General features: G+C 36.0%; 1 protein-coding gene across 1 annotated transcript in view; it reads left to right on the forward strand.

The window, feature by feature from the left end:
* Window positions 1-13261, forward strand: part of SCFD1 (sec1 family domain containing 1) — a 51031-nt gene extending 37770 nt beyond the window's left edge. Inside the window, exons 20-25 of the mRNA XM_057376434.1 lie at window positions 319-372; window positions 5009-5061; window positions 7589-7622; window positions 8918-8983; window positions 11529-11597; window positions 12548-13261. Coding sequence (XP_057232417.1) covers window positions 319-372; window positions 5009-5061; window positions 7589-7622; window positions 8918-8983; window positions 11529-11597; window positions 12548-12571 — 300 coding nt within the window. The 3' untranslated portion in view covers window positions 12572-13261. The remainder of the gene's footprint in view (window positions 1-318; window positions 373-5008; window positions 5062-7588; window positions 7623-8917; window positions 8984-11528; window positions 11598-12547) is intronic.
* Window positions 13262-26514: the final 13253 nt, after the last annotated feature.

The following is a 26514-nucleotide window of genomic DNA, read 5'->3' on the forward strand; positions in this document are numbered from 1 at the left end:
GTATTTYTTTTAATAAGAATCCATATTTGATCAGATCTGCATATATTGGTAATATCTAAATGTAGCTGTGTTCCTATCTWCACTTTTTTTTGTGCTTTATGTTTATCCCCTACCTATATGCACTTCAGATGTTTGTGTTTTTTGGTCAGAAAAGTAATTCAGGTGATGATAAATTAGCTTAACCTTTACAAAACATAAGAGGAAAACTGATGGAAACAGTATTTCAAATGCTTTGTAAACTCTTCCGTAATAATGTGCCTGGGAATAGTTCTTAGTAAGCGTTTCAGCATTCCATTAATTTGACATTATGCTTTACAGAATCTGCCAGTCACACGTATTTTGGATAACCTTATGGAGATGAAGTCAAACCCTGTGAGTACAATTGCCTTCACACTGAGAGAGGTGCAGCAAATGAAATCTTGAGGCTGTGATATGTAWTATGCTAGGGCTAGTTTTTTTTCATGAGAATGCAGTTAAATACAGTCATGCTGTGTTTCAATAATAGAACCATTTTCATAATTATCTAGTAAGACCTTTTTCATTAAAACTGTCTCTAAAAAATGGCAGGTTATTGTGTCTCATTGCAACCAATAATTTTTAGTTTGTTCCTTTTCTGAGCTTCTATTACTCTTGTGCTTTATTGAGCTTCTGTTGCTCCTAAATTTCTACATTAAGCTGTAGACTGAAATTTTCTTTGCATCAAGGTGTTTGGGTTTTTTTTAAAGAGTACCATTTCAGAAGTGAAGTATTTACACATAGATATGTTAGGGGAAATTACATTTCCCACTTCTTTAAACTTTGCTTTGTAGAGGAAAATATGATGCTACTGATTCAGTCATTCTGTTTGCAAGCAGGGTCTTTTTCAGAAAAGTCCTCTTTTTGCCTTGTTTCTGTGAAAATTTACTCAGGATATTTTAAATTATATCTTACAAGCTTTTGAAATGCTTTCGTGTTAGTTACACAGTCAAGGCGTTTGCTAGAATTTACAGCTGAATGTAAGCCTGAGTCTGTTTATGCATAAAGTCATTTTTCTTGCCATGTATTTTGTTCCTTATTTATGACCAACCTGTGCACAAACTTGTCCTGAAAAAATCACCTGTCAGAAGTCATTTAGAAAGCYTTAATATGTTTGCCACATTGTATCAATCTTCCTATTTTTAATGCCATCAGCATCAGTCGGATACAATTGTAATATCTCACACTGGTTAGTAGATTTAAAGCATTCTTCATAGTTCACCTTCACCTTCAGATATTAACTGTATTTACAGGGAGGAAAATAATGGTATRATATGAAAACTATCARCATGCAAAATATCAAAACAATCAACATGCAAATAATCCTTTATTTTCTTAAACTGTACTTCATATATGATATATGTCATGATTCTTAGCAGACAATTTACTTTCTCTTTAACAAACAAAGGAATTAACACTGWTTCCAGTGCTAGTGGATTGTTGTTCCTGTTTGAAAGGCCTGGAAAAGATGTTCAGGGCTAACTTTATTAAGTCAACCAGCAGAGGTCACCCAGAACACTTACCATAGAAAGCTGAAATTAAAACTACAGATAACTTACAAGAAGGTGAAAAATTAAACAATTTTTTACATAAACATTAGCTTCCTCACRCTGTAAGTTTAGGAGTTGATTTAGACAAGTTTACAAATCATATGAGGGGTTTTTCTGACTGCATTTTTTCACATTTTACTTAGTAGGAAACAGCTACTAGCACTTCGATAATTTGGAGAAAACATTGATCTTCTCACTTTAAAATGCAGTGATTGAGCCAGGTTGTTAGTCAGCAGTCCTGTTGCAGTGCCATGGCAGAGACTGATACTCATGGCACAAAACAGGAAGTCCCACTTTTCAAATCATAGTAGAGCAGGCGATCCCTAAAAGACTGATTCTCCTAACCTGCAGGAAAACTGACAGCAAGTTTGGGAGTAAGTTTCAGCTAAAAGAAGCAAGCCAGAGAGTCATTGTGGAATACATTTAGACTTGCTGTRCTATCAACAGAAGTGAAATTGTATCTGGAAAAGGTCAATGTTCGGAAATACACCATTGTGGCTTCTGTTCATTTTCTGATGTGTGTGATCCTTTTCTATTCCCCAGAACAGAAAACTACTGCACTGCACTGCAGGCAAAGCACAAAGGGAGAGGGAAACAAGTTCTTTTTTTTTTTTTTTTTTTTTTTTTTAACAACACAGAAAAAAATCTTCTTTTTAGTAATCAGTGTATGAAATGTACATACAGATAAAAGATGTAGTCAAAATTAGAGCAGATTATTGAGAAGTCATACAACTATTACAATGAATGTAAATAATTAAAATTATTTTCTTGATATTAACTGCAATAATAAAGTAAATATATGAAATGTACATGCAATTTTTACCACAGATATTCACCCATATTATTGTCAGTTGAAATCATAAACCTATTTAGAATGATACCCTGTGCAAAGCTGTAGGGTTGTCTCTAAATCTCTTTGCATGTAGCTTGTCTGCTGTTTCTTTTGTCTCCCAAGGACAAGTTTACTGGCAAGGACAAATAAGTCAACACCCATGCATGCAGGTTTTTCAGAAACATGACCAGCTAGAGCAGTTCTTAKGAGCCATAATACCATCTTGTAATATTTTAAATTTATCTTGATTGTTTAACTACAGTTGGACCTTTTCTTGAAATACAAATTCAGAAACATTCCTTGATGAGCTTAAAAATAATCAGTTACTTGTGGATATTTTAAATAATAACATTTATTGTTAAAAGCAATTTTTTAAGCAATTGCTTTGTTTTGGTGTGATTAAATAGAAGTTGATTAAAATCTTTAATCATCCTAAACAAACAAAAAAAAACCTTATTGTCAAGAATAGACAAATTTTAATCCATAGTTACAAATTGACCACCATTTACTATAGAATTATGGAGATTCTTTTAAGGATCTTCTAGACAATGGTTTGATTACTGAGTGAGGACAATCTTAGAATAGTAAATCTTCACAARGTGGTTTAGCCTCAGCTGTCAGCACAGTGTGTACGTTTGTACTGGCTTAAGAAGCAGATAGATCTGATTTGTGATATACATTAATGAAAGTATATTTTGAAAGGGACAGTATGAATCAGTGTATATGGTACCTTTCAGACATAGGATATCTTATAGGATTACTTCTCATGYATTACAAAGAGAAATTCTGAAAGCAGAAGATTTCATTAATCCAAATTAGTCCTGTTAGATTCTGTAGAAAAACAAATACAGATTGAAAGTCAATGACACTTCTATGGGTCTTCTTCCATTTTAATTTGAAATGCTGAAAAATAAGTTTATAATTTCAGAAGTATTCATTTTCTTCTGGAATTGCTTAGGGAAGTCATAAATTCAGTTGTGTGTTAAGGAATGTGCTATACAGTTGTTTTTATTGGCAGACTAGCTATCTCTGAAAGGAAACAAAATTTAGTAGGGTTTCTTTTCCCTGCACTCTCAGCACTGATTTCAGTGGGGATAGTGTATTTAAACAATAATAGCAAAAAAACACTAGGTTATCACATTTCTATTGCTTTATCACTTTTCATATGTCTGCTTACACAGGCCCACAGTGAAAAAATACAGCAGTAATACATTCAGGAGTAAATGTTTATAATATGTTTATTAACTCTGATTTTTAGTTCTGGCATTAATCTGTAGTTCATTCTAATAAGCAGAGAAAGTGCAGCTCTTTATCCAAGTAAAGGTTTCTCAAAAAGGTTTCTCAAATACCCCTCAGTTTCAGTCTATCAATATCTGTCCATTCCCAGCTATTTCATTACTCGAGTCACTATACCTTCTTTAGGTATGAATCTGCAAAATCGTGAATTCAAGCAGACTCCAGTAGCTGAAATTCCCAGTGAAGCATATAAAAGCATTTTACAGAGATTCAGTGTGAAATTAGATCTTTTTCTTGTTTGGTTTTTTTTTTTTTTAAAGTCAACATGCAGGATAAGGGAGTTATTGTATGTAATTTTATGTAATTATTTTATGTAATTACAAAGAAGGTTGTAATATCAAATAGATTTCTTTTCTGTGTGTGCAACTACCCCATATATATTAAATATTTTTTAATATTAGAGGTAGTCATGCTTGGTGAGCTCTAGATAATTTGTCTTCTACTCAAGAAGTATTATTTCTGCTCTATGGAAGCATCAAAACACAGAGGTCTTGCATGTAATACACACATGAAATCAACTGTAGTTCTGCATGCAGTTTATCAACAAACTTAACTTCATGGTACCTGGATGAAAATGTAGTATAGAAACGGGAGAAAGCCAAGAAATTGTCAGAAGGAGTTACTAAGAAATTTTGTTTTTCATCCATAATAATTGGCAAAAATCCTGCTTGTTGCCAGTAAAAATATTGGAAGTGCTTCAGTGTTCTGTGTGAAGAAAAGTTTTTTTGTATAGTTTAGACAGTCAGACTTTTCAAATTCTTGTGGAACTCATTTCTTCTTCAAGAGCTTAATTTTGGTTTAATAGTAGTCATAAATCATGAAATAAGAATGGTAAGTTACATAACAGTAGCAGATTTTGATCTGTCTTGTCTTTAGTACGCTGCCACAGAAGTGTTTTGTTTTATAATGTTAAATCAACAGCAGATCTTCGTAACCTGGAAAATTTTAGTTTTTCTAAGTAAGCACTGGTGTTCTTCTGAAGCTGATAACTACTTAATTTTTCTTTCTGCTTACTGTCTTTCTGTTGGGATTTATTATGCAACCAGTGTATTTTTTGGAAAGTGTGTGATAGTCAGCTTTAGATGAACTAGAAATAAAAAGCTCAATAGCACTCTTCATATCTTCTCACTGTTGTTTATTCTGTACTGGTTCAGTTCTATACAAACTTTATGAATCTTACTGGAGACCAAAATTAATGTTGAATTCTGTGATGGGAAATGATACTTGTTTGAACAATGTTTAGTATAACATATACAAGCAAAACTTCATAAGCCAAAATTCCAACCTTTTGAGATAAAAACATCCCTTTTAATAGGAGACAGATGACTACCGGTATTTTGACCCCAAGATGCTACGAGGCAGTGACAGGTGAGTTCTGCTTCTTTCCTTGTACTCTTTGAAAAAACTAACTTTAAAAATCTATTTTTATTTTACTTGTTGACTACAAGTAATTAATTTGAATCATTAATTCATAAGTCAAGATAGTTGGTGTTTAAGGAATTCACAATGGGAACTTGGATCAACCAGATAAATTTTTATAACACTGCAAAAAAATCTAAAAAAACAAATGCTAGCATGTGCATCAATTTAATCACAAGAATGTGCGTTAATATTTGGCAATCGTAGATGTTAGAATTCTTCATAGTTGTACTGCTTGTTTTTTTTTTAAAAACTCTGTGGGTTTTCACTGTGAAGTTGAAGAGTCATTGGATAGAGCACCAAAATTTCTTTGTCACATTTTTAACAGTTAGAATTTTGATTTGAATACAACCCTTCGTTAGTAATTTGTTAATAAGCTTGGGAAAAAGATTATTAAAAGTACTGCAATGGCTTTTGTATAGGTAGATGCACATTTTATATTCATGTACATATGAAGAGAGACTTGGATATAGTTTATTTTGCCAGTGAAAGAGAGAGAGGAATTACACTTGAAGTTTATAAACCTTTATCTTTTGCTTTCTATCTTTGACCAATAACTGGCTAATAGTCTCACCTAATCTAATATCCCAGAAACAGAGAAGATACTTAATTTTTRTATACATTCCAAAAATAACTCTTATCAAACCTGTGGGAAAAGATTTATCTCATTTAATTGCTCCAGTTTATTACAGGATCARTGTGGATGAAGTAGATCCAGGCTTGGTTTTACTTATTTGCATGGAAAATTTGTCTCTGCTTTGTCTGTTCTTGAAACRTGGAAAGTAAGAGGACATAAATTTCAGATAATATATATGTTTTATTGAAGGTATAGCAGATTAAATAATTTCAAAGATAAGCAAATGTAAAAATGATCAAAAGAGAAAAGTGCTACTATTTTATGTTTCATTTGGATTTTAACTGTCACTGTTTTGTGATGCTTTTATAGTGGTTTTGGTGGATTTTGTGCAAAAGTGCAAAGATTGATTTCACTAAGTTAAAGGACTTTCTCATGTAAATGTGCCTTTTCCCCCACTCTGTATAGTTCTTACATTGCTTTAAACAATGTAAAARTATTTATTTACAGCAATGTGCTATTCTGTGTAGTTATAATAGTCATCATAGGGAACAGCTTTTAATGTCTTGTTTGGGATTTCTCTGTAAACTTAAGCTATATTCCTTAAATCATATTTGAGCATGATAGCAAACTCTAATATAAGCATATGGCAATTTGTCTAATTCTCCCTTCAAATATTTATGTAGACAGTAAAAGTCTTGACAAAATAGTGATATCAGATAGTACAATTAATGGATTTAAYTTAAAAGTGACTAATTTCTAACCTACTCTCATTTTAAGAAATACTGGAATTTCTACTTACTATGTTTTAAATAGAGCAGGAACTGCATTGCTACTGATTCAGTCTTAACAAAACAGCATCTTTTTATCCTGTGTAAAGCAAAGCATCAAGTATAAACAGGCCTTGTCCACATACAAAATGTATGTGGATTTGTGATATTATACTCAAAAGATATGAGATGGTGTAACAGTTCTTATGGGAGGTCTGTAGTGTTCATGACAGACAAAGCAACATATTAGAGATAGCCATTCCCTTTTAAAACCTGTATTTCTCATACACTGGAATCTGTATTGAGTCAGTTGTTCTTGGTCATTCAGAGAAAACATCTTGAAATAGGGGGAAAGGTAAGTTGAAGGGGAAATTGCAATGCTTTTAATCTGTGTTAGAACATAAGATGTGTTTGGCTACCTGGGGCTGCAGGCCAGTGCAGGGAAGGAAGGCAGTGGCAGTGTGTGAGCAAATGGCAGGAGAGCAGACTCACCCTTTACATCCTTTTCTTCACTTTCCCCTTCCTCCTGGAGGTGCAAGGTGATGCAGGAAAAGAGGTTTCTCTCCCTGCTACATGCCTGTATATTCACATGGAGAAGAAGAGTCTGTACCACCCAAACTTGTAATTTCCCTCTTCTTCTCTTAATCATTCTAATCCTACATACTTTGTGCCTATAGTAGTTTTTGACATTTTGAAGCATCATTGTGTATCCAAGCACTGCTTACCTAGCTAAGATTCCAGTAGGCAGGATTTCTAAGTGCCATGAGTTGTGCTAATGCTGATGACATTTTTTACTCGTTGTATTTGCTCCTAGGTAACAGCACGATAGTTAGAGCTTTTAAATTGTGGAAGAATTGTTGTTATAAAGCTTATGATTCAAATGACAGCATTAAAAATGATGAAATAAAATTCCTGGTTACTTTTGTATTGAGTCCTGTAGAATAAATGATTTTCATGACAATTTATATAAAATACTTGGAGGATGAATGCAGAAAGGCAGTTATTGTTCTGTTTTATATTTTCGTCTAATATTATATAGTGGTTCATAAATATGATGGGTACATGATGCTTATTTTGTATATTTCTATAAATAATGAAATCTGAGTTGAATTTTTTGTGTTTCTTTTTATAGCTCAGTTCCAAGAAATAAAAATCCATTCCAGGAGGTAAGTCATCTCGAAATTATTTTTCAATGTTCATGTGTTAAAAATAAATAAATCCTGGAGTACAGTMATTTTTCATGATTATGATTAAGAAAATGAGAGGTCTTATTTCCAAAAAGGCACTTAGATTGATTATATCTAATAYTAATTATAATTAGCTGTTTTTCTGAAGAAGGCTTTTCATCTTCAAAGGACTATGTAAGAATTAACTTATACTAATACTGGAGAAAAAATGTAGAAAATTCCTCTGAAGGTAATTATGGGGTTTTTTTAATATCATAATTGGTGAGCAATTTAAACCCCCCCACTTTTACACCAGTCTTTCAGAATGCTCTCTAGATTTAATCCTTTGTCCAACCTTTATCAACAGGGTTGATCACTGCTGTAAATGACTTTTAAAGTCTCTGCAATTAAAGGAAAAAAGCAAAATAATGGATTTTGTACTTTCATACAAATACCTATAACTTTCAGTATTTTTCTACATAAGTATTTATAAATAGTAAAAGTCTTATCTGATCTAACTACCAAGTTTCATAAGCAAAATATTTGCCTTGACAATATACAAATGKCTGAGATTTCTCATTAAATGTCTTAATTATCCTCCAGAACAGAAGAAATATCATGTGGTATTATATATATATATGGCTACAGATGGTCATAGGAAAAATGTCAGTAGTAACATAAAGACTATATAAAATTCATATAGTGTGGTCAAAGAATTTTGGATAATGAACGTTAACAACAATAATACAATAATTAAATCATAATTATTATCATAAACAACAATAATTAAATCTCTTTTTTTTTAGTAATGAATTTTTCTCTTTTACACACAGGCCAGAAAATACTGATGGCCCTTACCTATAATATTATAAATTATTACCACTAGTAGGTGGGAAGGGAAAAAATAATGAAAAAGTATATTTTTTTATGACAGAAGTATTTTATTTATGGCCCTAATGAATTTTTAAGTATCCATGGAAATATTTTTACTGTTTCTCTRTGATCTCTAGAGGCATCTCCAGACAAAAAAAGGAGCATGTTGAAACTGTGTATGTATCGGATATGTCTTAATAGAAGAGAGTGTCATGTTAAAAGCTCTCAGCTTGCTGTTTTGCATCCTACCAAAGCTTTAAATATCTTCTTTCAAATAGGAAGCAGTGGTTCTGTATCAAGTTTTTCTAAGACTGCAGCGTGGTCATGATGATTTTTGTTTTGGGTTTAACAATCTGGTATTTCACTATTTAAGTTTTAAGAATTTGAATGCATACTCTAATAGTGTGTCTGTTGCCTTTTAGGCCATAGTGTTTGTAGTTGGAGGAGGCAACTATATTGAATATCAAAATCTTATTGACTACATAAAGGTATGTGCACTTCTGTCAGTTGTATTGCTTAACTTTCTGATAGAAACCAGACAGAGCATGTTTCCTGTAATATTAGTGTTTAGAAAATGAAGTGCATGAAATTAGCCTTAACATCCCTATTCTATACAGAGTCTGGGAAGAACTGAACATAAAAAATCAGTAGCAATTGTGTGTTACTAATTCAGACCAACAAAGAGTTACTGTTTCTGGTATTTTGCTCATGTTGCTTTTTGGAGTTGAGTAAATAAACTGCATTCTGTTTTATTTTGTGTTCATACACATCAGCATGGTTGAAAACTGTCAGCAGATGTAGCAAACAGAATTAACCTGTTTTAGAGTCCTGTTAAGTTTTCATGTGCTGGTGTTAAATAAAGCAACTGTAGCATATCATACCCTTGAAAGTAAGGAACTGCTCAGAATTCTCTAGTTTTCATAAATCTTGCAAAAGAGATACCACAGTGCTTTGTCATATGCAGCTTCATAATAAGGAGTCAGTTCCAAGTCAGACCTGKTTTTTTATGACAGTCTTACTTGAGCATAAACTGTGTTGTTTCAGAAGCCAACATAATTCAAATACTATGCTATCTGTAAGAGCAAGTATCAGATTGCCATCAACATCTATCTAAGCATTTATTGCTTATTCACATTTAGAAGTTTTCACTACTGAGTTAATCAAAGCTCATTCTCGTTGAACTGTGTTATTTGATTCTGTGTGGAAGTCATACAAGGTGTCATGCACAAGGAAGAAAATAAGTAAGCAGCTATGTAATACTGGTGTAACAGATTTAATTTCTTTGGTTCCAGCTGGCCAGACTAGCAGAACATATGTATACCAAAAATCAGTGGATGGAGAAAAATAACCAAATCATTATAGTTCCTGGGAGGCAGGGGCGATATTTAAGCACTTTCCAGGAATTAAAAAAAATGCGAAAGTAATCTTAGTAAAACTTTGAAGAAGGTAATTATTTAAGAGCAACAGAATGCCATTCTATTTCTCTGATCTTAACCTTCTTCATGGTACAGTTGTCCTGTCCTGTTATAGACTGGATTTAGGCTTTTTACACAAAAGTATAAATACAGAGCTTTCGTCACTGAAATCACTTCTGCAAAGCACATGAGAGTTTTATATCCAGGTAAATCTTGAAGAATGTCAAGTCAAAATGTGTATGCTGAGTTTTTCCCGCCAACAGGCAGCCATTTTGGAACAGAGCTGGTCTGGATTGGGGAGAGGATAGGAGGAGGAATGTAAATGAAAGAAATCATTTCGTTTTGCCTTAGCACTCATCACTGTGCTTGGTAACTAATCCAGTGAGGCATCTGCCTGTAGCAGAGAGTCAAATGGTTAGCTTGCTCCTTAGCCAACCCAAAGCCATTTTAGGTACCACATCAATCCAAGAGATGCCCAGCAACATGAGTACTTTTTAGTTCTTACTAAAACAATTAATTCCCTAGAGGCTAGTTCACTCGTCTGATTGTAGCTGCATGCTGACAGAGCTGAGGTTTACTGTGTGTGTGGGTATACAAGGCACTTGTGAGGTGACAAGTTAAACACTCAGCACTTCACAAAGTGGCAGGAAGCTGAAGTTTCAGGGGAGTAAGAGGGAAAACAAGGTCATTTGATAAAAAGATGGAGAGGACAGAAGGAACTGAAAACTATGGAAAGGGGAATGTTAGATCTTATGGACAGTCAGAAAGTGAACATACTTTTTCTTCTGGAACCTGTGAACAGAGGTTTTCATCACAGTTGACCCAGCTAAAGGRTGCTGTATGTTTCTCTGCTCAGGCTGTGTACTAGTGCAGTGGGAGATGACCTCTGAATGGGGAAGACACCTCACTTTTACTCATTTAGCCCTTTGCTCTTGAAAAAATAAGGTTCAAAAACCTTCATTCTACTTCCCACCACCTGGAAACTTGTGTTCCTCTCCCAGGTGACTCTTACAGTCTTATCCAATAAAATTTGCTTTTCCATGTGGTAGGCTTCCAGCATCTATTGTTTCCACAGATGTAGCTTATTAATTATTCTCAAATTCAATCAGTCTGCCTCCAGAATGAAAAAGAGAAGAATCAACAGTTCTGTTCTTGCAAGCAGATACCACAGAGATTTTATTCATTGCTTTATTTTTCTAAGCACTGTCCGTTTTGCCAGTTTGCCTCTGAAAGCACAGAAAAAGTATTTTGAAACTTTCTAAAACAGGAAGCAATGCTCATTCAGCTTTAACATTCTGGAGTTTTTTTGTAGAAGAATTAAGAGGAGCACTCAAATTCAATTATTTGCAGTTCTGTGCTAGAATGGACATTTCACAATGTCATAAAGCAAAAATTTATCGTGTCATTAAGGTCGATTGTGCCTTAAAATAAATGTATTGTTCAAGTTCAATTCAGCATGCTGAAAATGTGTCATCAGAATTACCAGCATAGGGAACCTAAGCATACTGTTTTTTGTAAAAGAATTTAGTATATCCTTTAATTTTCTTTTGAAGCACTGCTTGTTAATTTTCTGCTACTCTGTTAAACACCTGATTTCTTCTGGACTTTTCTTTTTTAGGGTAAACAAGGCAAACATGTCCTGTATGGCTGCAGYGAACTTTTTAATGCGACACAGTTTATAAAACAGGTAGATAACTTTGATAACCTCTATAATATTTATTGCTTCTTTATTTGTAAGTTGATTTATATAACTCTACATCTCCATGGATTTTTACCAAAAAAAAACCAAAGGAATATTTGAAAGATTAATACATGTTCTTGTTACCTATTTTCATTTGCTTGAAGTGCAGTTTTGAAGTCAATGTTTTAATTAGCTCTTGAAGGCCTGTTATCWATGTGGGTTTACAGGTAATGCACATGAACAAGTTCATAATAATTGCCTTTACATAAATCCTGCTGAAAAAATATTGAGTCTKTTCTTGGAACTTTCACAGTGTGTCTTTCCAGGGTATTCTTGCAGCTTTTTCAAGTTACAAGATCTTTAAAACTTTGTCCTGGTTTATAAATATCTATAGACATACAGATATAAAAAACTGGGCTAGTGGGAGCTTGATGTCCATACCTATACTAAAATCTGTCTTTCAGTGCTGTTAAAAACATCATTACTTCTCTATGCCTCATTCCAATACAAATAAAAAATAAAAATTATTCTCGCTGGTGAGCAAATAGCAGCTCTTCAGTAGCTGTCACCACCTATGGTTTTATGTCCTACTAACATGAGAATAAGTTGTTATTCAACACTACATTTTAAAGAACTAAATTAATTCTTGTTGCACTTCAAGGAGACAAATGGTATTGGCTAGCTTTTAAATCCTCGTTCAGCTTAATTAACATTTTTTTTGTCTTGACTGTGTGCATTGTACCTTTACTTCATGAGATACATGCAAATCTGAAGTTTTTAATCAGGTCCTTTCCTCTGAGGGTATGCATTAAATATTCTATTACCAGCATAGTTTTGGTGCTCAGAGAGAAACAAAGCTTATATGACAGAAATAATTGCTTAGTGAAATGGCTGTTAGTTTGACTGAAAAAAATAAAGATTAGCAATGTAATGATCTTTTGTCTCTTCATGTTTAGCTGTCCCAACTTGGCCAGAAATAAGACTGAAACACCACTACCTGTATGGCAACGTGACAAGAGAGAATTGTTATAACATTCAGATATCTTCATATCTTTAATTTTGTCATTATATTAAAACTTAAACCCATTTCATTAATATGATAACTTTTAAAAAAATCTGTAATTAATACCATGTATATCAGCATTTCAGAAATAAAACTTAAAATCTGTATTTTTGGTGGGGGTCACTTTCACATTATTACATTTTAATTGCAGTATTAGCTATGGTATATGACAGAACTGGCTGAAAAGTATGGCATTTTCAAGTTCTTRTATGTAAGTTTCTGACACAGTGGACAGGGCTATAGCTTTAAGAAAAGGTCAAGTCTGTCTTTAGAAGTTATGTTCTTCTTGAAAGTCAGAATATTTTTATTTAACAAAATTCAAAAGAATAGAACTGCCTTTCTGGACCACAGACAAACAGCCTTAGTGCAAGGGAACTACTTTTAGTTCTTACCCTTTTRTTTTACCAAAGTCATTATTTGATATGTGCAGTCTTTGCATTATGGTCGAAAGATGTACTGGAAGATAATTTCAGTACAAGTTTCTGGTACAGTAATTTAGTCTTTCTCTTAAGAGAAAATTGCTTGCCAACACAGTCACAGTTTCAAACTGTGAAACTGAAATCTCTAATACTTTTCTTCTGCACTTTTTATTGTAACTACTTGGACTGTTGTGAGTATGATTTGGGTTCTTCCCAAACATAAAACACCTCTTAGCTCTTTTATAAGCGCATACTTAAAATACAGTTTTTAACAATTCCATTAGGTAGGGGTAGTTTAGTTCAAAGAATCCAGTAGTGATAGCTCTGGAGAATGCATACAGGAATTGAGAGAGCATAACATTCTTTTTTGTAGATGTAGATGTCTGCCTTTAGAAACTTATTCTCTGAAAACAACACTGCTACTGGTGAAGCAATAATATGACTTCAGAATGAGACCTAACACTCAAAAAGTGAAAGCACTCCTTGGGGGTTTATTAGCAAACTGTGAGAATTACTGACCTACTGTAAATTTTTTTGTAGTGCTTTTTGCACTGTTTTTCAATGTTGAATGTTAGTTTTGCACTAAACACTATGCCCTTTCCCCAGCTAGATTGTTTTTAGAACATCTGTACAAGAAATGCAGTTGATCTATTCCTTCAAAGTATCACAAGAAGAATATACATAATCTAGACCATCTTATCAAAAAAGTAATAATGTTATTTAATTATCTCAGCTAAGTGTTGTAAGCTACTCCATGATACTGCTATAAATTTCTAATTTTTGCAAATCAATAAATATATTTAGTATGGTGTTCATTGTAGTTGTTGCATGTGAGCACTCTCTCAGATTTCAATAAGCAAGGACTCACTCTCAAATGCACTTTGTTAGACTTCCCTATGTATATATGTGTATATATATATATATATATATATATATGCTATATTTGTTAGCAGAAACAAGGTCAAAGTGTGTCAGGAAAAGAAAATTACATTTAAAGTGTTTATGACTTCTTTTGGGAGTTTGTTCCAGGCGCTTGAAATAATCCCTCCTCAACTGTGCTTTCTGTGCAGAGTTTTAACCTTGTGGCTGACACCCAGCTTATGAAAAATCCACCTCTTGGGTTTTGTCCAGATCTTGGCACTGCTCACTTGAACTAGAAGAACTTCTAAATCCCGGCTTACAGAATTTGCTCTTGCAGTAAACTCTRTAAAGATAGTAGAGTTTACTGCAGTGGCTACATTCAAAAATCTGTTTTCCATCTTTACAATGCCTCTGGAGACAGATGTTTCTTGTGCCCAGCTGCTTTATAACTGGATCTTCAGGTCTGCTGTGTGAGCAGGCACTGGTGAATTTGGGGGATGGGTTTTTAGAAAAAAATAAACAATTTTTATACTTCAAACATTCTTCTTCTTCTCCAAAATAGTTTTCTGGTTTTGTTGCAGTAGYAGTCCTGAAGCTCTCTGTTACCATTAAGTTATGCATGTGCTGCTCTATCTCTTTAACAGTGTGCATACCTCATGGTTCTACCTTGCTAATGCAACCTGGATTATGGCGTGCTAGTTTTTGRTACATGTCCCTTTTCCCAGGTACCTCTGTGGATTTAGGAATGTGGAAGGTTGTACAAGAAGTCTCTRGTTAATCTAGAGGCAAACCATGTTAAAAACAAGCTGTTTCATTGGCAAGCTTGTTAAATKTAGAGGTGTCACTGTCCCCTTCATATCCTCAAAGGCCTAAGCTTAAAGGGGAGGTTWTGCCTGCTCAGTGAGTCTTTTAAGTAAAATTGCAGCATTCATGTTGCTAATAAGTATTTTAGGAGGCTACATGGAAGACCAGGGAAGTTTGGAACTTTTCTATCCCCTTGTCTGTTGATAAAGCTCTGACAGGGCCAGCTGATGCGGCAGCGTCAACCGTGATGTCAGCTTCTGGAACAGCAGCTCCTGCTTCCACATCTCGGGACAGGCTGCCTTCCCGTTTAGGTAAGTAAAGGCAGCACRAAGCTGAGTGTCCAGTGCTGTGCCTGTTCTCAGGGAGAAAATTAGCAGTCTAGTCTTCAGCTTTGGAAAATTGGCACATCGATCTTTCAGGAAGTATGGACAAATCTTACAAACAGTGGCACACRCTCACTTCAGAATTCAGTCACATTTTGAAATTATAACCCTTTGCTTGTTTTCCTGTTTTAATTTGAATGTTTTGGAGTATTTAGTATTTAGTTTTAGAGTATTTAGTGGATATTTTGTGACTTAATGGTGAAATTAGTGCTTCTGCTTTTTCAGAATTAGACACTCTAAAAAAGTCACAATAAAAAAGGAAATAATCAGAATAAAGAAAATAAGCTTCTGGAGACTAGCACTTCATTTAAATGCCCTTATTTGTGTGGCGCTCTCTGATGCAAATCAGATAGAAATCTTTCTTAGGCTGGAAGTAAATTTTGCTATTGATTGATGATGTTTACATCAATCTGAATGGAATGTATATTGGCAGGATTTTCCCAAAACCCATAGGTTTTGCAGAAAACAGGAACACTGCTATCAGTCACAGTTACAGAGCTAACACGGCTGTGCATTCACACTTCTGGGACTAGATCTGAACCAAGGACAGCATTTCTCTTTCCACTTAAATTATGTACTCCAAAATGGAATTGCTTAATGGTTAGTTCAGTGTGTTGACTTGAGGTGTGTTCAGTGTGTAATCCTATGAGGTTTAGTAAGTAAAAGGCTTATGAGTGGATATGTGGAAACTTACTTCAAAACTACCACAACTACATTTTTCAGGTCTGAAATAAAAGGTGTTGGGCTGGAACAACCTCGTATGCCTTGTGTCCTGACAGTGGAGACACGCACTCATTCTCTTTGTTTGGGTCATTCGTTGGTTGTGACGTGTTGCTGACAGATGTCTCTGGCTCAGAGAGAGCCAAGCCTGGCCACTGTTCTAGTGCTACAGCAAAGTTAGGCACAGTGTCAGGGAATTCTCTGTAGCTTCAGAGATCAAAGATGTCAATATTCCTTACTGTGAATCAGTAGATGAATTGACCCGCTGCTGTTTTATTTGGAAGTGGCTTGGTAACCGTATTCTGTGCAGCAGTCTCAGTTGGTTTCAGCAATATTCAGAAATATTCTGCTCCTTAATATGGTTCCATGTCACTGCAACACATACACTACTTCAATGGCATACAAAAACCTGCATATTGGATCCACTGAAGCACCATAATTTTTTTTTCTACAATTGTAAACCATTAGGTAGTTCAATTGCCACACAAATTTTAAATTCTGATTATRAACTTAGTAGCTTTCCCTCTATCTGCCAGTGTCTTTCCCCTTATGTAAACCAAGCAGGACTAAATTTTACATTCCTAAAACGTTATACTAACTTATTCCAGCTCCTTCTCRTAATTGTATAGGTTGACTTGTTTGATTTGGTAATGGAGGAGTGATCTTTATCCTGTGAAACCAGACTCACATGCCCAAAAGCCTCAGTACCATCAGTTCCAGGTCCTACTTCAGTCTCCCCATCTCATGCATTCCTATTTCTGGCAGTATAAAAGAGGTAGCTCATAGGCATAATGCTTTTACAGAAAGTTGTTTTTAGCAGCTCAGCATGGGCATGTAATAGAACTATTATTTGATGCTCTGAATTCTTATTTATATTATGCATGTGTCATGAAAATAAATGGAAGAAAATTAAGGGATGAAAATGAAGACCCAGAAGGGGTATGTAGCTTTGCTTAAAAATAATTGGTGTGGGTTCTTCCAGTAATTTCTGGGAGGTTTTGATTTGGTTTTAATAGGAATGGCCTGGTATTGGTACAGTTCTCCATAGTGCTTCCTGCAGCTGAAACCATTCCCATACCTTTTTCTCTCTCCCCAAATAAATTTGTATCTTCTCTTTACATATAGACCTTCAAAGGCTTTCAAATTGCACTGAAGATATAGTTTTAACAARTAATAGGATTGTTCCTATTTCATTTTACAGAGTAAAATTATACAGATCARCTCAAATAATTTTTTGTACGTTAGACTTAATTGAGCTGCTTAATTAACTCCTTGGAATGAGCTGGGACCATTTGTACATTGAGCTACCTTGGCAGAGCTTCCTGGGTTCTTCCTGCTTCTCTAAACCAGGAGAATAATTGCAGCRCCTTGTATAAGTTGCCAAATGACAATGGGAGCTCCGTTCTGAAATGTTTATTACATTCTATCTGATACAGTCTCAAAACACKTTTTAAACCATAAATCAACACATACTTATTTTATCCATTTCAAGTGCAAATATCTGTACACTTTTTCTAGACCACCGTACACATCCTATGAAATGGATTGAATAAGGGCAACATTTTTTTCCATTTACAAWTCCCATGTGATCAGTGTCTTCCTACTTGGTTTGTTAACTTTTTTATGYAGTGTGTTCTCTGTTTTGTGTCCATAACAAAGACTCTCAGATAAGGTCAGAAAACCAAAAATAAATGAGGGAGAGATGATGGATTAAGATACAAAATGTTTCACAGGCATCACCCTTTTTTTGTGTAGCACTTGTGTAATAGCAAAGCTGATTGTGTTGCTAGTTTTGCTAGCACTGAAATAAACCCTGTCCTTTTATATGGGAATGAATTGAAAAACAGCTGGTGCAATTTTATCTTCAGCTTCCCTTACCAGTAATGTTCCAGTCCTCTTGGAGAATGTCTTTTGCTTGATTTTCCTGGGACTGTTGACAGCTAAACTGCTGAGCTCCAGCTGGGATGTAAATTCACCCTTGAACTGGAACAGGAGTCCATTCCCRTAGATAACTAATCAGTCCTGGGCCTCATTCAGATTTCATTGGAATTGGTAACTCATGAGGAAAGAGACCTACTCCTAAATGTCATAGTCAATCCCGCTGTGGTACTGAGGATATTTTTTGTCTTCCCAGGGAAAAAAAGCTTTGGCTAGCCAGCCTTCCTTCACTGTAACCATACTTTGATGAGCTCTTTGAAAGCAAACAATGTGAAGCCAACTCTACTACACAGGGTAATATAAATCCACCTTCTGTGAGTTTTATGTCTGTCAGGCTGGAAGTCACCTTTTTCATATGAGAGATAAGTGGTAGTTTGAGGGAGAATAGGGAGGAAAAACCCTCACGTTATGCTGTGGGACCGTTCTGAAATTCTTACGGGGAAGTTGTGCAAGTCTTCACTGACCTCATCACCAGCTTCCTGATGTTTCTTCCRACTACACTTCTCCCCTGGGGGTGCCTCTGTCTGTCAGCCTTGCCTTGCATAGCACAAGGATCAGCAGTGTTGTTACCAGCCCAGGGCTCTCAAGGAGGAGAATTATGCCATCCTCATTCCTCACTGGGAACATAGAATTCATGCAGGCTCAGGGCCCAATGTGAAAACTGGTGAACCTATAAGAGGTCACTCCTCTGCAGAGCCTGTTTAAGAGGTTTTTTTATGATAATATCTCTCCATTTTTAGTTAGAATTAATTTTCTGTCTTTTTCTTATCTCTCCCTCTCAATTCTCTGCGGTATCAATGATGAAAAGCACAGTCCCTATGCTGTAGGATAGGATCCTGCTTAGTCGAACAGTCAGTGAAAGCTTGATGAAATCTGATGTTTTGTAACCGTGGCAGTCAAATCATGAACAGCAGGTCAAACAGTGATGTTTTCCAAATTGTTTTTCCTCCTGTAGGTGTCATTAGTAATTTGTTCTGCCATTCTCCTGGCCTGGCCTCCCTTTGTGCAGTCTCTATCTGGGCTCACCTGTATCTCAGCCAGGCTGCAGTGTCCCAGCAGAGACAAGGATTTAGCCCCAGAATACTCGTGTTGATACCTCAAAGGAAACAGCTAGTTCCCTTCCCAAACCCACAGAAATATTTGTACAGCTAAAGTTCCTGCAACAAAAACACATCACATTTAGAAGAATCCTTTGGCACAAGATGRCCTTGATTTCTGTTACCTATTTCTAATAAACACACATTTTGGGAACAAAAACAATTTTAAGAAAACAAGTACAACTCTGGCTACAGAAAGGATGAGATCTGGACTGCGTTCTTTGGAAAATTTCACAGTAAGATATTAAGGACAAATRTCTCTATAATTTAGTTAATATGCCACATTTTGATGCTGTTCATATATATAGATTTACTTCTACAATGACAATAAGAAAGCTAAATGACCTATAAGTGTATTTACTAAAGGATAATTTTACTTGTGTCCATTTCCTTTTACTTAAAATTATTAAATTAAAGGGATTTCTTCTGTTCAAATGTTTTTTTTTCTTCTGTTCAAAATTTATCCTGTATTCCAATTTTTCTGAGCWTGATTAGTGGTCCTAAATGTAAGAAGACTTCCACTTCTGCAGCTGCATCCTGAAGAYGTCTGTAATTCGCAGCTGAAGGCCCAGATCAGAAGGGTTGGGATGACACCAATGTGAGGAAGGGTCTGTGCATCTGGCAGGGCTTGGAGCCAGTTCATTTGGCTTACAGAAAGCTCTGGAAGAGTCAAATGTTAAATGCTCATTGTCCAGTGCGGTGAGGATTGGGAACCGAAGCGGTTGCAGCCTGTCTTACAGAAGGAAAATGGAGAACAGGGCCATTCCCAAAGCATCAGGGTGTGGACATCACTCAGGCAGCAGTGTGTGAAGGGGAAGGGGTCATAACAAGAYTTCTGCACAAAGTCCAAAGGGGAGATTCTCCCCTAAAATGAAAATAAAAGAGAAAAAGTAATCCTATCGCTCAGCAAACCTACAAACAGTACACAGGCTCCCATGCCCTTCCCACAGCATGTGTTGGATCAGTAGGTGATTAAATAATAACAACAGTGGGCTCCATCCCAGGAGTGGTCCCAGTACAGAGACCTTCTCTCTCCCTTCCTTCTCTCTCCTCCACAGGAGGATGGCCAGAGGAAGAGCAAAGCACCAAGTCATGAACATCAGGTGACCACGTGTGGTTGGTAACTTCTGTCACAAACAGAGCCAGGAAGGAAAATCCAGCATCCAAGAACGACACCCTGCTGAGCCAGGTATGAGCCCAGGCCCATGCTGGCATTCCCTAATAGAGTAATCTGCTAGCAAGGAACACTGAATAAATTCACATATTTAGGCACAGTGCCAAATACCAGGAAGAGAGGAATGCCACCTGTACAAAGAGTKTTTGTTGTCAACAGAAGCTAAAAGCATGAAGAAAATGCAATTCAAGTGACTACAGGTGTCTCTGAAATCTTGCACATTGTTTGGTGCCACAGGTCCATTTCCACTCTATAAAACTTTGTGAGTATCCAAATAAAGATGGAGACAAAAAACTTCAGGTTGATCCTACTGTTGTTTTAATGGAAAGACTGGATTGAAAAGGAAACAAAATCTCAGCCAGGTCCACATTTCAGACAAAAGTTAGATATTAACTGAAGTCATCTTTTGCTACAAATATCTCTACAGCTATTTTAAAGGAAGCACAAGAAAACATCAGTTTATGCCAGCAGACTGCCTTGTAATGCACACAATCAGGTTCCCAAATCTTTTGGAGAAACTGGTACTTCCATAAGAATATGCAATTCTGTGAGGATCAAATTCTTGGAAAATAATGAAAGACCAAGGAATAGCTAACTCCAGCATCTTAAGCCATTTTGTAAGGGTGTGKTCTTCTGTTCATCCCCAAATTCATCAAAACTCATAAGAAACATCAGTACTTTACAAAAATGGCAGACCTGCAATATATATTTCCACACACGAATTTCATGATTAAATACAAAACATGGTTTTAAGAGTCTTAACAATTTCCATATCACAGTTACAATTAGATGAATGTGTTGCCTTCCTTATGAAGTACTTCTATTTCATTGTATGTTTSAAAGATCCACACATCTAAATTTAAGAAATCGGTAGTCTCTTGTTTTGAAATGGGAAAAGAGTTGACATGATGATGTGAATTAAAATTATTACTCATCAATTTACATAAAGTTATTTTGCTTGATATTTACTTTAAACCTGACTGCTAGGTCGGTATTATGAGCCATACTTAAAATGGAATGCAATTAACTTGAAATAGATTTTTTRTTATTATTTTAATAAAAGTGTTTTTCATAACTCAGTGTTCCTTTTTCCTTTCCCCACTGTGATCAAAATGTAGCTGCCTGAAAGTTCATCTGGCAGCGGAAATGTTTCCAGTTTGCCTACAGATAGAGTCATTTCTCAGGGGCTGGCTCATAGCACACGCTTTTGTAGATAGTCTTTAAACTTTGCCATTTCAGAGACAAGCACTCTTGATCAAAGGATGAATAAAAATCAAGGCCTCAGGAGATTCCTTCTCGACTGACTACCTCCAAAGGGTCCTCTTGGGTCATGAGCCCTCTGAATCTCAAAGCTACCTTTAGTTTCTATTTTTATCTTCTAATTTTTTAGACCTGTTGACCTAAAAGCAACCACAAATCTTCCTCATAGATTAAGCACACACATCTCATCTTGTTTYCCACACTGCTTTTAAGGGAAGAAGGGGAATCGTGGATGGAAGCCAGCGCTGTATCGTAAATACCCAGTTGATATGGACATCTCCCCCATAGGACAGTGCTGTCCCACGGACCACAAMAGAGGTTGTGTTTATGGGGAAAATGCATGTTACTTGTTTTGAGAACCCAGGAGCAGCAGCCATTTAGCGTGAGGGTGCAAAGAGCAAAGGGAAAAGGCGCCACAGCCCCCCGTGTGAACGCTGCCCCTCTTTGGGCAGCARCATCGGTCCAGAGGGGGAATGGAAACGAAGGACAGAGCACGGTAGGAAACAAAGAGCTGAGAGGAGTAAACAGCCACTGTTTGAGTTAGAACAGCTCTCAATCGGAAACTCTGAAAGAAAAGATGTAAAAGAAAGAACAGGCACGCACACACACACAATTATCCTTGTAGGAGGAAAGTTTTTCCTACTTCAAGAGAAAAGGGCCCTATTCTACTGAAATGAAATACTGGCTACTTAACCGGACTTAACGAAAAAAAAAGAAAAAAGCATCTGAGAACAATGTATCTATTATAGCCTTGTTTTCCAGCAGATGTTTTGAGGTGACACAGAACAGTTTAGTGGCTGGGTGTTCTGTTTTAAAGACCATGCTGTGAGCGTTCCGGAACAGAGCTATTTTGGCTATACAGGGCTCTTAAATTACCATTTTTTAAAGTGTACTTAAGCTAGTAAGCTATGTGTAGCTAAAGGCTTCTGTTTGGGGAGTAGGGGCAGAAGGCCAAGAAAGGTACCTCCAAAAGGAAAATGGGTTTTATCAAATCAAAGTGCACAAAAAATACTAATCTTATCTGGTTTTTAACGCAGCRCTCTACAGCCTTAGTAAAATAGCCTATTTTACTCGAATTCAAAACTAGCATTTCTAGCATATAGAGAGCTTTTGCTTTGCAAAAATATTTTTGTAACAATCAGGTGTCTGAATGCACTTCCCAAAGAATGAGCACATGAAGTGAATAACGATGCTATAAACTATGTTTGACCTTTAAACAGCTCTCCTTTTGAAACAGGCYTTCACAAATCACAACGAAAAAAATTAAGCAAGGTCACTCAGCATGAGCTTACCTTCCAAAAGTTTGAATAAATGAACTGTTATTTAAGTAGCAAGATATTCAAGAATTTGCCCAATCTCATTTGTTCTTCCTATGTGACAAAAAGCCTGGGGGTGGTTGCAGGGTCAGTCTGGAGGTACCTGCAGTGCTCAGACTGTGAGCAGTCAGTGTCCAAGTCCTACCCAAACCCCATGCAGGTTTGTGGGCATACTTATTCTACCTTTCAAAGCCCACCATAATTGTATTGCTGCCAAACCTCTCKTCTTGACTGGAAACTTTCATATCAGTGTGATTGAACTCTTTTCAGAGCTGTTCCTGCCCATCACTGCCTGAAAAATCCTTGCCCAAAACATCTTGACTTAATGCAGCTCCACCATCAATGCTTTTATAGAAAAAGATTAACTAACAAAATTCAAATGTCCCTCCAGCACCAGCAACAGTAAAATATTCAGTAGCATATTTAAATATATGTGCTATAATTTAAAATGAAGGTATGTGTTTATGAAAAAAGTTTTATTATAGCCAGTAATATTTACTGTTGTGCTATTACTTCTGTCTGCAGCAACCACTTAGAATTAAAACTTTTGTTTCTTCCTGACCCTCAAGCAATCCTGCCTTTAACTCAAAGTCAGGATAATATTCACAAATTCTAAATCAGAAGATAAGAGTTCACAGTCTAGACTGAAAACTAATAATWAAAAATGACACATGGAAACAAATTATTTGCCATTTCTACAGAATTTTCAGAATTTCTAAACCGTGCCACACAACTGAGAGTCCGATTACTGTACTAGCCATGGCTTTGTTCATGAGCCTTTCAGAGCCTTTTACATAAGTGGAAACTGTTCTATCAACAAAGTAATTTTAATCACAACTGCTTAACCATTATCACTGAAAAGAAAGTCCTCTCAACACTCCTTATGGTTGCCAAAGCTAACAGCTTAGGCCAATGTACTCATCTGGAAGTCCTATACTGAGCTGTTTTGGAGATACAATGAGCCAAAACAGTTCAGAAAATGTTCAAGCACTGAGTTAATCTTATTTTTCTGAAGTAGGAAAATTTCCCAAATGCCTTTTCTAATTTGTCTCCATATTCCTAAAATAAAATAAAATTACCCTTAGTGAAAGTTTTCAGATGTACCAGATTAATTATTTTGGTAACAGTAAAGTCAGTGAATGTGACAAGTGAAAAGGTATTTTTAAACATGGAAGAAAAGTCAAAGTGCCTGAATAGTGAATGTGGAATAAAAACAAAAGAAAATTTATTTATAAGCATAAAACACCAGCCACAAAAAATTTTCAATACCTACTATCCCAAACCACAGGAGTGAGAAAAGTTTAATTTCTTCGCAGGTAAGCAAGTAGAAATATTACAGTAATCAGGTACTCCCTCCCTCTAATTAGCCAAGACCTTGGATTTACAGAAAATTCAGGTCGGGAAAAGGGGAGAAATCAAAGGATCAGGCAAGAATTTTTGACCATCCCTGTGGCAAGGAAGATGAAGCCCAAAGTATAGAACAAATAATCACAGAGGTGACAAAGAAAGGAAAGGTAAAAGGAGGGCAAAATGATTTTCCAAAGAAATTCATATGGAGAACAGAAATCTGGGCTCTGAAGAAAAAAAGGAATTGTTAACTAATGAGGAAATCAGGAAAGATCCTATCCATAACACCTGACAAAGAGGTGTTAAATTTAAATCATGCTTAAAATAAAGCAAAAGTTGTCTGGGGACTAAGTACGGGGGAAAAAAAAATCCCTAGTTACTAAATGTTGTGCAAACTGGGTAGCATTCCTAATTTTCATTTGAAAATACTGAGCAATATTTATTACAGAAAAGGAAGGAATTTTGCTCAGTCCTTGCTGGAGGATCAGTTAATACTGAGAATGTCAGGTGAGAAGTATTCCTCACAACTTGCTTAAAAATTATCAAGTTTATAATTAATCTAAAAATAATCTTGGATAAATGCAATTTTAAAAGATCAGTCACTGAGAAATGAGAGAAAAAACAAACCAATAAACAGCTCCATGACAGAGGGCTACCTAAATATTTCTTGAAAGATGGTGGGCTTAAAATGTCCAGGGTTTTTCTGGCTGCTCATGAATTTGGAATTTTCATATCTGTGTGAATCAGCAAATACAAGTAGCCCAGGGCAACCATGAAACCACAGCTGGAATGTCACGAGTGGATTTATTCCATTATCTGCCTCTCAAYGCTGGGCAGCAGACACAGGGACACCCTTGCCCCTCTCTGTGACACTGGGTTATCTCCCCACAGCATTTCTACTTCTCAGAACAGCCATAAGAAATAGCATTTCCCCACAGTGACATTTTTAGAGTTCACAGGTGCAAGGTCACTTTGAACAAAACTACTTCCTCCTCCTCTTCTGATTTTTGACCTTTCATCCCAACAACATCCTAAAAGTGCTCTATTTTATATTAAAGTTTAGTTAACATAACAATGGCAGTGAATTTTTAATAATTTTTACAATGAACATTGCTGCAACTGTCGGTGAGGCTACTTGACACTATGAGAGATATTGAAGCCAGAATATGAAAAAAAAAAAAACCTTTATTTACACAAATTTACTTTCTTTCAATCCTAAATTTCTTTTATGAGCTAGTTATAAGATTGATGAATAGACTGGGGAAGATATGAGAAGAAAAGGGGATTTACATGACAACTCTTCTGGTGCTGTCAAGGGCAAATATTGGTGTATATCTATATAAATACACAGGAAAATCAAAYGTTTTCATGCTGCTTCTGTTCCCAGACAAACCCTATTGCTGATGTCCTTCAATCACACCCTGCAAAGCACTGTCCTTTTCCCTCAGGTTTGTCTGTAGTTTTTCTGTCTGATTTAACACCAAAACMGCCAGTCACGTGCACGTCAAGGCTTTGCAGAGGATTTGTCCTTTGCTACAATCCACATTGATCCTTCTGCAGCCAACAGCCACTCTGAAGGGAGCTGGTGGCAACCAGGACTTAGACCCTGCAAATCAATCTTTCTGGAAAAAAGRCCGAGCTGAGCTGATCTATGCAGGGCAAGAATATCTGCCTTCCCTGTCTGGGGTTAAGGAGAGATGAATGATCCACAAATGATCCTGCACTCCAGAGCATCAATCACTTGGAGCCCTTTGCTCTCCAGGGCGTCAGCAGCTCTGAGGGATGTGATTCACGCCATAGTAACCAGCTACAACAATATCAGAATGCAACAGATACAAAGGGGAGTCAGGAAAACGGTGAGTCTTCATCCTTAATGCCTCACTCCTGTGGTCACAGGGCACAAAAGAGGCAGGAAAGGCAGTGTCAAACAAGGCTCTGTTGCTAAAATAAGGAGCTGTGCAACTGTGGAGTGCTTCCGTCAGCACTAAAAGGCTTTCCAAGAAGGGTATAACCTAATCCAAATCACTTTCCTCAAAAACTGGCACATTCTTCAGAGCTAAATCCAACAGACTTTGGGGCTACCTCTACACTARCTAGATCTGGTGACAGAGTACTCTCGAGATCCCTCCAGAAGAAAAGTTCAGAGCCAAAGATCAGAAAGGACTTTGGCTTGGGTTTATCCCCTTGAAGTCTGAAAACTGTAATTTTAATATTTTCCTCTCCCTCAGTCCCACTGGTCTTAGATTGATGTTAACTTCTTATCTTTCTTACTCAAAGAGAAAATAAACTCTATTAAATACATTATGTAAATAGTTTGATGAAGGATGTAATTGCAGCAAAATGCAACATATGACTAACAATGTCAGCATATCTCAGACTAGTCTCAAAACTCAAACCTGCCTGTGACTGACTTGCACAAACAATGAAACCTGATAAAACATGGTCTTTGTAAAGTTTTATATTTATTTCAATATAATCCTTTTTAAATAGGAAGCTCTTTGGAAGAGTGTGGCTCAGTATTTTGGCTCAGGAAATCTGGTG

This window comes from Malurus melanocephalus, unplaced genomic scaffold (assembly GCF_030028575.1).
Source record: "Malurus melanocephalus ecotype Western Australia unplaced genomic scaffold, MMel_1.1 scaffold_0, whole genome shotgun sequence".
NCBI lineage: Eukaryota > Metazoa > Chordata > Aves > Passeriformes > Maluridae > Malurus > Malurus melanocephalus.